General features: G+C 37.8%; 1 protein-coding gene across 2 annotated transcripts in view; it reads right to left on the bottom strand.

The window, feature by feature from the left end:
• The window catches only part of FAM193A (family with sequence similarity 193, member A), a 50,820-nt gene that overhangs the window by 31,424 nt on the left and 3,703 nt on the right, over nucleotides 1–15,693 (bottom strand). For both annotated transcript variants that reach the window (XM_009890504.1, XM_009890505.1), the window contains 5 exons: nucleotides 13,436–13,602; nucleotides 13,004–13,171; nucleotides 9,872–10,106; nucleotides 6,504–6,628; nucleotides 1,997–2,141 (listed from right to left, as the gene is read on the bottom strand). In XM_009890504.1, the coding sequence (XP_009888806.1) occupies nucleotides 1,997–2,141; nucleotides 6,504–6,628; nucleotides 9,872–10,106; nucleotides 13,004–13,171; nucleotides 13,436–13,602 (840 nt within the window). The remainder of the gene's footprint in view (nucleotides 1–1,996; nucleotides 2,142–6,503; nucleotides 6,629–9,871; nucleotides 10,107–13,003; nucleotides 13,172–13,435; nucleotides 13,603–15,693) is intronic.

Below are 15,693 nucleotides of genomic sequence, written 5' to 3'. Positions count from 1 at the left end.
TGGAGGGTCCATTAATTATCTCTGCTGATGCCCTATCTAAAATTTTTGGTATAGTTCCACAGTACATAAATGAGGATCATTCTTAAGTTCTCCTCTGATGGTCTGTGTTCTAACCTTCTATACACTAGCAATAAAACCTCACAATTTTTTTAAGCCAAGAGTTGGCAAATAATGAACAGGCATTCACTGTTAAGATCCACAGTTTCCATAGTAGCCAGGCTTTCTGATTTCTACCGTGTTGACAAAAATATCACTGCAAATTCAGGTAAGATGGTCATACTGAATGATGTAATTTTGATCAAGACAGTATAGCCACAGGTTATCATGAACACAGAGTTTGAGGTGCGACTGAAAATATTTTTTCTACGTATAAATACCAACATCAATATCTCCTTTAAAATTTTATGGTTTAAGGTTTAGAATTTTTTTGCCCTACACTCCCCCATTGCAGGTTTGGGTTTTTTTTGGTCATTAGGAAATAAGAAATCATCATCTTAAGTTTCCCCAAATGGGATAAGGGTTTCTATTTGCATCAGGATACAGGCTTCTTGTAGCAGACAAAAAAAAATGCCCTAAGACAGTACCTGTGGCAGTTGCAAGGTCAGTTGACAGAGGAATACTGAAAAGTCAGTTGATTTTGAACTGGTGTAGATTAACCAGTCAGAAGCCTGATATGAATTTAATTCTACAGAAATTCCGCCTTTTGGGAAAAAAAGCAAATGATGAGAAGTGAACTGGGCTCCCTTTCTTATGGGAGAAGCAGTATCAGACAGGCATAATACACTAACACCACAGGGAAAATGACGTCTAGCAGCACAGAACGTGAGATGATGAAATTTTACTGAGCTGCCATCAAATATTTAGGTGCATAAAAGCAGCCAGACCAAGAGAAAACTTCGTAACTGATAGCTCACAGATGCAGACCCCAAATATAGAACAATCTCTAAAAATAAAATTAGTTGTGTCCTGTCTCCATCTTGAAGGTACTGGAATTAGTGGTTAAAGTTCACTTATATCTTCATCACAGGGAACAGCCCCTGAAGGACATTTACAGTGTCCTGTAAGACTTCAAAATATTTTTGATATCTATAGGAGTAACATGGCATTACTAAATCTCAAACTGGACCGTCATATTCCAAATGCTGATAAAACTTCAAAAAACAAGAAAAGTTCTATAAAATTCTGTATTTTCAATTATTTCAAGACATAGTCTTTTTTCTAGTATACTTAAGATTGAACTAAACAGCATTCAAAGCCTTATCCTGAGGTGTTTTTAAAAAATTCAAGTTTTTTGAACATGAGACAAAAAGCACATGAGCAATTTCAGGATAGTATAAGCAAGTGCTTGCAAAATAAACAGCTATTTTTCAAAAAATTAGGTTCTTGACAATGTAGTAGTCAGCACAACGTGATTGTTTTCTGAAATGTAGCACAAACTCAGAAGAATCAGCTGTGCGAACATACACTTAATTAAAAAAGTATAACTTGAGAATTCTCAAATAATTACATAGTGAGACTCTGGAGTTAGGATTTTGACAGCTGCACAAAGGTGATCATCACACTGTGCAAATTTTTAAAAGCAATCTCTTCTTCTGAATTTAATTTAGTGCAATTATTTTGGAAGCTTAGGGGGTTTTGTGGGGTGTTCTTTTGGTTTGGTGTTTTTCTTTTTTCCTTTTCCTAGTGACACCTACAAAAGAAAGCTTCATATTACTCTGCTATGGGTAACTTACAGGCCAAAGTCATTCAAAAATGTTCAAAGAATATCACTAAACAACGGCACAACAATTTGAAGATATTTCTGTACAACCACTGTTATGTATTGGTATGTTTGTTTTCTTTTCTATTCTGAAAGACTGACATCAATAAAAAAAGTTACATTTTGTTGTTTCAAAGCTCTGGATAAAAATATCAAAGAAACTCTTCACGAGAGGCACAGCCTTGCATAGGCTGCTTCCTGCATAATCACTCTTGAGACTGTTTACATGATTCTTACCTGTTCATCAACATAATCATCTATTCTTTTCTGGCATTCAAGCCATGCTTCAGCAACTTGACCCATTTCCTGTTCCAGCTGATGATACCTTTGTAGCAAGGTACTATACATATCTTCACTACAGGAATCGTGTGTTGTTCCAAGCCTAAAAGTTAATAGCACTTGTTATAGAAGAGACATTTCACTGAAAAAAACAATAAAAATCACACTTTTAAGTTCTGCCAGCCAAAAAAGTGTTGTTAAAGTGCAGTTATGGATATACCTAGGCCCACATAGCTGCTTGTATCCCAAAATTGAGGGGTTTTTTTAGTCATTTTAAAAAAAAATATCCAACAACTGCCTGTTTCAGTGTTCTGTGACCAACAATAGCAAGAATGTGGGAAGTGCAACATTTCTAGAGCCTCTTTCCCACAAGTAACCAGATGTCAAACCTACTAAACCGTATTTATTCAAATTTTGTTGCTTGATATATTTATCCTTCCAAATTCTATGGGCTAAATATACTCGTTGACTATTTACTGAAGAGCTGTATAGTAAAAATAAAGCCAGAAGCTTGTTAATCAGAACTCTCATGATCGATGCTAAAAAGATTACTAGACAAGCTGGGAGTTCCAGCTGGGAAAAGTGCTGTAGAATGAGGCAAGTGAGATAATTTGGTTGCATGCAGTTATCTACTATCACTTGAGAGGCACCAAGTTCAAAATGGGGTTATGCCGTTCACTGATGACTGTCTCTGTAAGGAGCCCTATAAATAGGGGACAGTTTTACCTTCCTTTCTACTATTACATTTTTTTTTTTTATAGCAAATTCCTTTAAAATCAATTAAAGTGTATCATCACAATGATTCTTCAGTAAATAAGCAAACTCCCAAAATGTTGACTTCAGAAATAAAAAGACAAAATTCTATTCGATAAGGTGTGTTTAAATCACATTGAATTTTAATGACCTGGGAATCGACACAAATAAACCGAAGCTTTTCAAAATTTCTCCTACTTAGTAATTAAGAGGAAACTGGTTGGTAGTTAGTAAGGCACAGAGATTGTTAGTGATTCAAAGCTAGTACCAAAACCCAAAATTCAGGCATCTCAAAACTTGACATTTAAGCCCCGTTACAGCATTTCAGGGAATTTTGTTATAGATTTCCATTGCAACAGGATGCTAACCCAACCAAAGAACTATACAGTCCTGCCTGCTATCTGCCAAGGAAGCGAGTCCTTAATTTTAACGTAGTAATTAAGTATAATGAAGAGCTGAGCAAACAGATAACTCAGTAAGCATTAAGTTACAGCTGTTAGCATGACTTTGCCAATAAATTCAAGTTTGTTTTATTTTGGTGGTTTTGCTGAGAACCTGCAACACAACCACTTTAGAAGGGTGCATAAGTAATTCTGCACATGAAAAACTTGGAAAGTCCATGCTTGGTAGAGTACTAAAAGCCGTTGAAAGGATACAGTGACTTTAGGAAACAACAGTTCATCACTATCAGTGCAAACTCTCAATTCCTGTCACTAGATCACAGGTTACTACTTTTCTTGAAGCCTGTGTTTCTGGTATTATGCATTTATGTGAAATTCTGATCCTTCTGTACAGAAGTCAAGAATTTGTTCTCATAACTGCTGCCGAGTAGTACTACTCTTTCAAACACCAGTTGTGCACAAATTCTTTTTTAAATATGCTCTCACGTTAGAAGCAAAAGAACTTATTTTAAAATTTAGATTAGCAATGCAACAGCATTTATACTTCCAATTTTTATTGTGACTCTTGAGTAAAGATTAACATGCTATTAGTAAGTAAACTTTCACCCCCCAAGGCAAGTATGAAGCAACAGTCTAGGTAATATTTCAGTCATGTAAACAGAGGTGGAATATATTCCTGAACTGCAGTAAAAAAAGGTAATGAAAACCATCACACATACATAAAAATTAACAAGAATTGTTTATTTTACAGTAACAATCTTCTAAAGCATACCTGCTGACATAGATCCTACTGTATGCCTGTGTATATTGACCAAGAAAGAACCCAGAATTTTTTGGCTAACAGCATTTAACTGAAGCTGTGCATACAACCTGAACAAAGTCCCATCCCATACAGAGAAAGCAAAGACAACAGAAGACAACAGAAAAGCCCCAGGACATCCTTCATTACCAAACCCCAATAATGCAGCCTGTTAAATATATGAGGCAGGCACATCAGTGGTTGCATGTAATCAAAAGCATCTTAACCTGAGAAAGATATTTAACCTCTAAGAAACCTTTCATACAGACACTTTCATCAGGAAGTACTAGTCACTGATCTATAAGAGGACTGGATTTCCTTAAATACTGATTATCAAAATACCACCTTATGAAATGCTGTGTCTGATCTAGAAGCCCTGCTGATTAATTAACTCTTGATAAGCATATAGACAGCTCTAACAGCTGGTCTGCAGATTGTACAACTAGGTGTGCCTCCTAAGCAAACCAGAGGTGTTGACTAGGTGGCAGACCAAGATACAATATATTAAGGCCCTGACAGTTAACCCTGAGTAGATGTAAGACCTGTGAAATACTGACACTGCTGATCTTGTATCAGCTAGTAACCTCCATCCCCACAAAACTGCTGTGTTTGAACCTCCCCAGGTGAACATCTTGTCTAGTTTGACACCTGATATGCATCCTTGGAACTAATCACAGCACATCAACTATATATTTTGAAACAGCCAGAGATACACAAAAGATTTAATTATTTAAATAAGGGATGAGAGATAGGGCGAACATCCAAAATTTAAGTGAAGCTGAGATCCCAAAATGCCATTTCCCATTTCTTCAAGAAGAGAAGATGAGGCCAATGTTCTTTGGTAAATAGACTCTGGCAACACCTTCTCTACTGCACACACATGATTCTCTAGTGACCAAATGATGAGGGGACTAGGCTCATTCTGGCTTCTGCACATGGTGCCTCTCTGGTAGAACATTCATCCACCAATTCCTAATGGAAGGCAGATTATCCTCCAGAAAAAATTCTCAGAGAAGGCTACCTAATTCTCTTACTTCAGACCTAGAAAAGTCAGCAGTAAACTCCCGGGAGTCCCTGAAAAGAGACGCAATCTATCTTTACCGAAGAAAAACAAGACATACACTATATAAACTAGAAATCATGAAAGAGGAAGCTCGTGCTGAACCTCTCCTTTCAAAAAGGCTCACATGAAATCAATCTAGGCAAAACTATAGTTTGTGTGTAACACCCCTAAAGTTATCTAGTGAACACAGATGTACTGGAAAAGAAACTCCTGCAGAAGAGATTCTGACTTTATCATCTTCAAGCCTTGAAGGCTGCTGTAGCTACAGTGAAGTCCTGCAGAGACACACCTTCTGTTGCTCAGACTTTAACTGCAGTAGCACTTGAGAACAACAGGTAAATGTAAACAATCCAATGCTTTTGTTAAGAAATTACAATAAGCTTCACTAAGACCATCCCATTCTCTGCAGACAAAGGCAACATAAACAGCCTTGATATAGCCAGGATTGCTGAGTATGAGACGCAGAGAAGCCTTGTCAGAAAACAGAGAGATGACAGATACAGTATCAGTGACAGTGGTACTAGGAAGTTAATCACAGATCACTGGGAAAACATGCAATTGAACAACACGCTACTGAACATAGCAACAGATTTACCTGCCTCTTTTCTTGCTTTCCTTTCTAGTATCTACTAGCAAAAGGAGAACTCAAAAATTTCTTTATTCACGGTGAGCAACATCTCTTGTGACAGACTTAATTCAACTGCTCTTGTAGCATAGAAAAATATCCAAGACAACACCTTTAATCCACATGTACACAGAGCATAAGTGTCTCTTCATCAGAAACAAGATAGAGAGATCAACATGAACCATCCATGACTGTACTTTAAAAATGTTCGGATTTAGAATAAAGAATAAGATTTCTCTGAGTTAATACCTCTTCCCTAAAAAACCCAAACACTTTGCTTTGCTGGCACACAAATTACAGGCAGAGCAATGTGGCTAACAAAACAGGCATTTTAAAGTCCCAGGAAACACAATATGCCATCGGACCTGCGAACACATAGCAAGGCACTTTGTTTCTTTTGCTTTCTCCAATGAAAAGATGGTTTAAAACTCCGAAGTAAGTTATTTGTGCATTATGGGAAGCATGAAGGTATTGAGGCTTTAATTCGCTTGCAGAGCTGTAAAGACTCTGTAGACTCTGTAAAGAGCTGTAAAGTAGCAATGCCTGATGAAAAGTGAAAACAGTACTATTTACTCATGCCATCAGCATTTTTATAGGATGCTGTCATTTTGCTAGGTAACCTACAAGTAAGCAGATTAGGGTAATTCTTCCAACAAGCAAGTTATGACAGCAGCCTGCTCAATCAACAATACTGTTTTCAAGACAGATGAAGGTTGTTTCCTTATTAAATTGCAGCAGCAATTTTTTTTTTTTTTTAAACACTGTGGTTGCAAACACGAGCTTTGATTTCTCCTTTAAATTAAAAAAGAAAAGTTAAACTCTACCTTAGCTGTGACACCAACGTTGGCAAGCTGTTCTGCAGGAGTGGCTCAGAAAATACCAGATTTTCAAACAGATGCTTATTGTGCAATTCCCATGTCACCTGAAATTTCTTCAAATGTTCATTTTCCTATAATGAAAAAAAAAAACAAAACCCAGAAATAAGCCAGGGTTAGAAAATTAATAGAGGAAAAAAAAAGAGAAAAAGAAAAATTCTGTCTGAGGAATTTCATATTTTTTTTTTTTAAATCTTGTTTCCAACCTACAGACTGGATTATCCTACTCAGATCTCACCCAGTTTTAATACCCAGAAGCTCGGACTTTAAGTAATTCTTTAATGACTTAAATAACAATAGCTTCATTCCTTGTTTTTCTGAATTGTCATGGATTAGGAAAAAAAAAGAAAAATCAGACTATGTTGAAAGCTTCCATTCATTTCTGCACTGAAAGATGTATTTTATGATCTGAATCAGTTATTCTTAGGTTTTCTTGTCAAATAACTGTCCATCTTTGATTAGTTTTCAGTTCTTTGAACTTATCTAATAACAGACACATACATGATGGCAAGCTACAATCTTTATTCAAACTGACATAAATCAAGTAAACAGTTCTCTCCAAGTACAGCTTCAAAAACGAAGTTTTCTAAATAGACAAGAGACCAACAGTTTACTTCTCTAGTAAGCTGGATGTTCTTCTATTTGAGGTTCTTTAACACATAATTGTATGTAATCGCAAGGCCTAAAACTTAAATTTGTTACTATCAAAACATAACAATCAAAGACATGTATAGTATTTTCTCAAGTCAGTAAGTTTTCCCACATATAGCCAGCAGTACACAGGTTCTCTATACCAGGACTCCCACACACAACAAAATTAAATGCAAGCGTTCTGGCTATCAGACCAGCAAGTGAGCCCTTTGCCCTACAACATTGAGTACCCAGAAATACCAGAATATTCTGGAATTTCAGAGTTTTATTAAGCATAGTGGGTTAAAAAACAAATACATATAAATATCAGACCTAAACATGAGACTATCAGTATACAAAAAAAGAATCAAGTTTGGAGTTTTATTATCATTTAAGAAGGGTGGGTGGGGTCGTCCCCCCCCCCAAGTCGCCCAAGACCATTTCACTTTGAGTATTACGTCTTCAAAATACTTTCCATTATTATGCTGTGAACAAAACAGTCAAAATCTATCTACAAAACTTGTATATCACATTATGCAAAGTACAATATTCCTCACAAAGAAACACCAGGTAAGATTTCCCTTCTGGTCTGCTATACTGTGTACTCGAGGGCTCTTCTGTACTGACCACAGTCTTTTCAGCTTGCTCTCAGTTTAATCTGTCATTCCCTGGTGGGGCACAGGGCTTTAGTTCCTGCTCTTGAACTTCACTAGTTAGCTGGATTCCTTTGAAGGGAAGGACAACTGTTCATAATTTCATTGAGAAATTATTTTCTCACAGGTGGAGGTTCAAGGCATTATATGCCTTTGTACAGCATGCTACTTGCAAAGATTTTACCTTTAAAAGAAAGGCTGCACTAAGTTTAGAGGTCTTGATTGCCTTTTATGTATTTCAGCTGAAAAGATCCATCTTCCATAGTGCACTGGTATCTTGAGAGAAAACTATGCACATTGAAAGGGCTAGTGACCCTGCTACCTGTACTGAAAGCTGTGACATACTACTCCATTAAATAAAAAGGTTATTTAATAAATCTAAGAAATGTATGACAAGAGACAGTATCCTACATTCTCACATTTCAGTTTCTGAATGTCACAGCTTAGCAGAAATAAGTTTTCAGTACTTACTGCAGCAGGAAAAGGACAAGAAAAGTCTGGGGTATTTTGTGTTTTCTTGTGCTTTGTTTTTTTAAACGAGAATAGAAATTTTATTATACTTTTAATTTTGTCAGAGAAGGGGTAGATTAGGGAGTTCAAACATCTTCTGTCTCTTCATGGCCATTATCTCAACCTTTCATACCTGCTAAGTTTTCATTACTACTAGTTCACAATAATAACCAGGGGAAAAATATTAAAATATTATTTTCTGATCACCTATATAATTCTGGCACTAATGGATTCATTATTGATGGATCTACTTTGAGAAGGCTAACATTTGTACTGTAATCCATCCGCTTTTCAGCTGAACAAATTTTTAGGTTGCAACGCAAATCAACCTGTAGAGCAGTCTTCTCTCAAGCACCTTGTTAGAGACGATGACTATTAAAAGCAGCCAATAAGCTGGAGATGGCAGTACCCTCACATCTGTATCTAAGTCATAAAGCTGGGAAAGACAATACAGAAAACAGCAAATAAAGGACACTGACAACAGGAAAAAAAAAAAGCACCAAATACGCTCGAGTTTCTTAACAGAAACACCCTTCTGCTTTGACAGTTCAATTTTATTAACAGTCCTACCTCCGTAATGACACTCCGATTCCCCTCCACTTTACATCCTTCTCACCTGTGGCCATCACAGTCTTGTTACTGCCTATTCTTTTCCTCTCTTTACATACCTAGACAGTCACTTTCAGCTAACTGGCAATAAACCCCAAATTTACCAGTTTACTCACTCTTTCTTTTTTTTTTTTTTTGCTTGCATGAAGTTTACACGTGAAAAGGGATATACAAGATAAGGACATCAACAAAGGATGTACAGGAAAAGATTATTAACAAAACAGAATTAATAACCTTCTCATCCCTTAAACAAATAGAAGTACAGAATTTGTTTACTTTCTTGAGTAATACACTCACGATGGGCAGTTACTCAAGAAGAGATTTTTAAGGGTATTGCTTATTTTCTACCTGACAATATAATCCCAAGTCTAACATCACAATCAGTTGACAAAACAAGCATTTAAGAAAGAACAAGAACTTTAGTAAGTAACAGAACAGATTAATTCTGAGGCAAGAGATGATCTTTTCAAGTAGCCATTCTTGCTTGTAAGGGAAAAGAAAAACTGAACATTGAAACAATCTAAGGTAGTGCCACACACAGAAGTTAGTGTCCTTTAAACACGGTTGTCAAGAGACCATTAAAGCTTAACAGAGAAGTGTTTTCCACATTTTCAAGGGCACTGTCTAAAATTTTGTAGATCTACTTAAAGATTAGTTTCAAAGTAAGTGCCACAAACAGAATCTCACGTTTGTCTCTACAAACAAAAGAATTTCATCAATTCACTGTAAGAGATGCCTAATCTACGTTTCTGCAGAGTTAAATTTGCATTTTCAGAACCTCCCTGTCTCCAAGCACACACAAACAAAAATCCTTACGTTTTACAAACCACAGAAGACACCTGAAAGAGCCCAGAACAGCTCTGCTAGCATTACCCCTAGTGAGTAGAAGCATATAGGTTATTTTTTGAGTCTTACCAGAGTAACTAGAAAGGCGCTGATTGTACATGCTGCCTGACAGAGTGCACTGTATTCTTCAAGTAGGAGTGAGATGAACTGATGTGCCTGTGGTGGCCCTTGTATTGCTAATGTTGATGCAACTTTAGATCCCAGTGACAAGTGTCTGAGCAGACGAACCTTCATTTCAAGCACGTATTCTCTGGCTTGCTGTTCCAACCGTTGGTAAAGCTGATATGGATCTCTTTCACAAAGCCTGTATTTTTAGAATATTCGTGACAAAAAAAAAGCAGCACGGAATCAACAATTATCACTTTCCTAAAAATATTTACCATTTACCATCATCATCATCAAAAAAACCCAATGACTAAGGTTTACAGAACTACCTTAAATCTTGGAGAACACAGTCCAGTTCCCTACTTTTACACTGTGGAACTGAGCTCCTGTGCACCTTTAGGACTAGGATGCTTGCACACTTGAGGAACAAATTAATTTAGGACCTCAGTATTTCACTTCAACTTGCGAGATAAAACACCGTTACTCAATTTGCCTGCAACCCTACAAGACAACCTAGACTCTTCAGACAAGCTTCTTTACAATTTCTCCATGTTCTTACACACAGTCCTAACAAAAGTCCCAGTTGGAACAGCCAGGCCTAGGCCAAATAAATATCCTGTAGAAGGACAGGCATTTACTTCACGTCATTGAAGGAGCTTGACATGTTAGGCAGCCAGAACATGCCTAAATACATACTAACCAGGCTGGACTTCGTGACTGCTTTGGAGGACCCTTCGGTTGTTGAGCTGAACTGAAAGACCATATTTCATACAATTACCAAGCTTTTAATACAGTCGTTCACAAAACTCCTTCTCACCTTCATTGTGAGTTCCTTACCCCAAGTTGCAGATCTTGTGTACAAGGACATTTTTTGCACCTTTTATTAAAGCTGTGCCACTGCATAGCAGAGGTGTGGGATTCACAGGGCCAAAAAGAATGCCCTTCAAGGAACATGACTTAGGGCACTCTACTGCGGCAGCACCTAACTGCAATAATTACAAATGACTAGTGCATTATTTTATTGTTCCTTTAAAATCTAGAATAGATATCAGAATTCAGGATAAGTTTGTCTCAGGGAAGCACACTAACACTGAAGCTCCAGAACCATATTGCCCTCCATGCAGTCTATTCAGCCACTCGATACCTGCAAGGCTTGTCACTGTAAGACACAGTTTCAAAGAGGGTCAGAGCTTCCTTGCCAAGGCCAGCATACAGCTGGCTGGATCTCATACTCTCTTGGAAGTGAGACGTGGGTTTGAACCACCTCACACAGAAGAAAACTGAACACGATGGCTGCTCTGAAGCCCTTTAAATAGTACGATTTCATTCTAAAGTCCTGTGCATGGAGTTTAAGCACTTGCCTCAGTATTTTTACAGCGCCGGGAGGTGGGGAAGAAGAAAGGGATTAGATAAGTACTTAAGAGTTAGACAAATAAAAGTCTGCTGCTATCTAGTCCCTGCTCTTCCCTCACCACTCACAAAACAGAGTGCTATCATTTTGCCATAAAGTGCTCCAACATACAATAGGGACACTACTTGGCACTACTGCTTATTTTCAACTAAGAAGACCAGACAGTCTGTTTCTTGCCAGCTGTGTCTAATAGAGCTGAACACGGAATTACGAACTTCTGCCTTTTAAACATAGATTTACTTGGCAGCAGCACTATCTTTGGCATGCTATCGACAAGGGTTGTTTGGGGTTTTTTTTGTTTGTTTGTTTTTACATTTTCAATAGCCACACTGACTAGCTTTGTTAAAAACTATTGCATGACACTAGCACCACAGACTGGACATACTGGTGTCTGCTCAAACACAGTATCCTAATTTTATTTCATACTTTGGACACCATAAAGACCTCAAGTGAAAAATAATCATATTGACATTTAAGGTTTCCTTCTTTGAGATCCTGTTTCTGCCTTTGTATTATAATAATCTCTCTCAAAAGTAAAACACAGTTCTAGAGAAATCAAAGCTTCTAAGTACACAAGAAAGGTACCCAGTATGTGTTCCAGTTTCCAAAATATTTCCATTAAAGAGAAACTGCATAAAAATCAACAACCATTTTAGCTGTGATTGTTTTAATTACCCACACACTATGCAAAATTTAAGCACCTTTGATTTCAAAACCTATGTTGTATGTTTTGATCACTTAAATAAACAAAGTGTGACTAATAGGGAGGCATACTACATTACTTTACTTTTACACAACTCATGTTCAAAACCAAACACTTAATTTTTATATAACAGAAGTGCAATAAGCTTATTTAATTATCTGTTAAGTCTGATTCAGGAGCACAGTCATATAAAAAGCAATGCTAGATGACTATAATCTTTCAAAGATTTCACTTCAACTAGAAACTCCACATAAGAACTACAGTTTGTCAGACTAGTCAGACCTGACTATATTAAGTACATACAGAACCAAGGAGAAAACCGATTTCTTGACCACACATTCAGTTAAGACAGAAACTGAGATGGACCTCCTGGAGCACTTTTAAGGACAGCCACACTGTTCTCAAAAGGAAATAACCCACAACAGAGGATCTCATTAAGCACAGCTTCAACTTCACACCTAGAAAAACTACAATTTGAACTTCTGAAGTAAGAAGAAGTTCTTGGAACCCGTCTCATCTAGTGATCAATGGCTCATATTGCTACTTTTTTTTTTAAAAAAAAATTCTCTTCTAGCTGTTATATCTACAGTAAGATGCAAGCACTATTTTAACTCAGATTAGTTTGACAAGGTGAGATTTTCATGTGGGACTATTCAAACTAAACAGTGCCTTATTAACAATAATCATCTCAAGGTCTTTTGAAGAATAAGATTTTAGTACCCTTCCATAATTATACATTAATATTCTTATTGCAGACAGCATAAGAATTTAATAGATTCTCATGCATTTTATCTAGTACTTAAAAATCCCGCATGGATTAACTGTTCTGAATTTTCATTCTAGTGGAGAGGCAATCATTCCCAGCAACCAGACTTATAGCTAGTAAATAACATTCTATTAAAAAGCAATATTCCAAACTATTTAAAAAATCAATTTTAAAAATCCTCTTGGCAATTAATAGATATTTTTCAGAGTGCTATACCTATCCACCAGCTCTTTCATTCCTTCTTTATCTGGTACCAAAGATTGGTCTTGGTCATCTGCCAAAGGGGTCCCAGCTTGGCGATATATACACCGAACCATGTATCTTACTTCTGACCAGTAATTTTGAAGCTGCTGAGGTTCACGTTCAGGCTCTGCTGAATTTTCTCTGCAAATAATGACAAAAATAATTACTCTGTACACATCACATAGGTATATTGACTCCTACTGTCCTGAAGAAGCTCTTCAGGTAAAACAACATACATCTGAAAATGCCTAAAATAAAGCATGGAATTTGATAAAAGCTGCCATCCATAAGTTACTGTCAGATAGCCCATTTAAAGAGTTTAAGCATGCACCAACAAATAAAGTACAACACTGCCAACAATGTGACTACAGGCACCATGCTGTTGAGTTTGAATTCAGTTCTTACCTGCGCTCATTACAGGCCTCACAGTTGCACGCTATGTCTGAAGGAGAGGAATTGCTAAGATCTGCAGCAGGCACAGTCTGTGCACCAACAGTTATTCTTCCTCCTCCTACAGAATCCTGCCGTGATCCACTGTTTCCAAGAGGCATGTGCAAAAGGAAATCTTGGCTCTTAGAGGGGGGGGAAAAAAAAAAAAAACCAACAACAAACAGATAGCCTTCAGTTTGTAAGGTAGAAGTCTGAAATGTTAACAGCTATGCAAATATTAATGTGGCAATTCTTAGTGCCGACTATATTTTGAGAGGACGCTCAACCAGGCACAAACGGTTTATTTTCAAAAAGACTAATAAATGCAAGAGATGGACTGAGAAAACAATAATACAAATACAGTTTCAATTCTAATAACCAAAGCATGTTGGTTATAATTATCGCCTTTATGTACTCCAGCATAAACAATGAACTAAGCTAAAGGAAGGCTTGCATCATCCATGATTAATCATAAACTAGTAATATCTCTTCAGACTCTATTTGACAGTATGTTTGACTTCCATAGTTTAACAATCCCTTCTAGCAAAAACAATAAAATCTCCTTGGTTATAACAGCCAGGCATACTACTTCATAGTAATGGATGTTAGCATCCGTTCCTGACGACAGCAGCTTTCTATCTCCTGTGTACAGTGCTGCTCAGCGCTAGCAGACGACACAAACTTCTCTCCCAAGGCTGCTGGTATTTTGGTCTCCAATTTCTCTCCCTTCTCTGTGCTCCAGCCCCAGTACACACCATGCTTCCCTCCTGCACCCTCCCTAGGTTGCCACCGGCGTTCTCTGGCACCAGGCAGAGACATCTCCCACATTAGGAGCATGACTGAAGGGTGTTTTTTTTACGCTTCACCCCAGATCCTGGAGCAGGATGCAGGGACAGGTCAAAACAAACCTGCATGCATTTGCTGCCAACAGCAAGATCAGCTACTGGGGATGGCGCTGAGGCCAACCAAGCTAGATAATGAGAGCAACAGCAACCTGAACACAGGACCATCGATAGCAAGCCACTTAGACTCTGTCTTGCAGTGACCGATGACAGATTTTTTTTTTTAGCTCACTTTGGGTTTTTTTCCTCCAGCTGTTTCTTTAATTTGACTAGCCACCTAATCCATTTAGTTACTTTTGCACGTCAAGCTTCCCAACTTGGAAAATCCTTTTGCCGTTTGCTTTTAAAAATCCTCTTAAAATAAGAAAACAGTTGCCAAATTAAAAAATGACTATAAGTTTTTATTTTACCAGGACTATGCAAAACTTAATGGCACATTTAGGAAGCAAATCCTCACACCTGTAGGACACTTATTTTCTTTACTAGTTCACTAAACAGAGATTGAATATGACAAAAGTTTTGCCTCAACTGAACAAGAATGTGCACCTGTCTTGCTGTGCTTTGAATTCTTTAGGATGTGTTTACCATTGGACTACCAGTATATTTCCCTTAGATGTAATCTCTTTTGATTAATTTTACTAACCCTTGCTAATAGCAAGAATATCAGTAAACACTAGTTGTATACAAGTGATTGTCATGGTTTGGCCTCAGCCAGCTACAAAGACCCACGCAGCCGCTCGCTCCACTCCCACAGCCGTGGGAAACAAACTCGACAGGGCAAAACTCGTGGGTTCAAATAGTGCAATTTAACAGAGCAGCAAAAGGGAAGATGAAAACAAAACAATAACACCGATAAAGGGATATGAAGACGCGATTACAGTACCACCGCGCAGCGCACCGACCGGACCCGCCCCGCCGCAGCCCACCCCCGAGTGGCGACTGCTCCCCTCGCCCCGGCAGCGCCTCTTATAGCCCGGGCGTGGGGCACGTGGGGTGGATACCCGCCCCCTGCCGGCTGGGGGGAAATTAACCCCATCCCTGCCGCAACCAGGACAGTGACACACTATTAAATTTTCCTTACAAGAAACTATGTTAACTGTGCTTTTAACATGAGTTTAACAGCATATGCTATACAAAGACAATCCTTCCGTGCACTGATTTGTTTACTGAAATAAAAATCTGTATATGCCTATGGGCATGTGCACAGTCTGTTAGCTCTCTAGAAGAAGCTGTCAGCTTGAATCTATAATGCTTCCAATTATTGGAAATTTGTAGCTTCCCCAATCAGTTGTGAAGATTTGGTTCTGCAGTACAGCATAGTTTACTTCTAACAGGGTTTTGCGGAAGCTGTCAACAAACTTTTTGTTATCATTCTGCCACACTGAGCACAGC

Source organism: Charadrius vociferus, unplaced genomic scaffold (assembly GCF_000708025.1).
Source record: "Charadrius vociferus isolate BGI_N301 unplaced genomic scaffold, ASM70802v2 scaffold88, whole genome shotgun sequence".
Taxonomy (NCBI): Eukaryota; Metazoa; Chordata; class Aves; order Charadriiformes; family Charadriidae; genus Charadrius; species Charadrius vociferus.
Note: the sequence above shows the minus strand (reverse complement) of the source record. Positions and strands in the feature narration are given on the sequence as shown.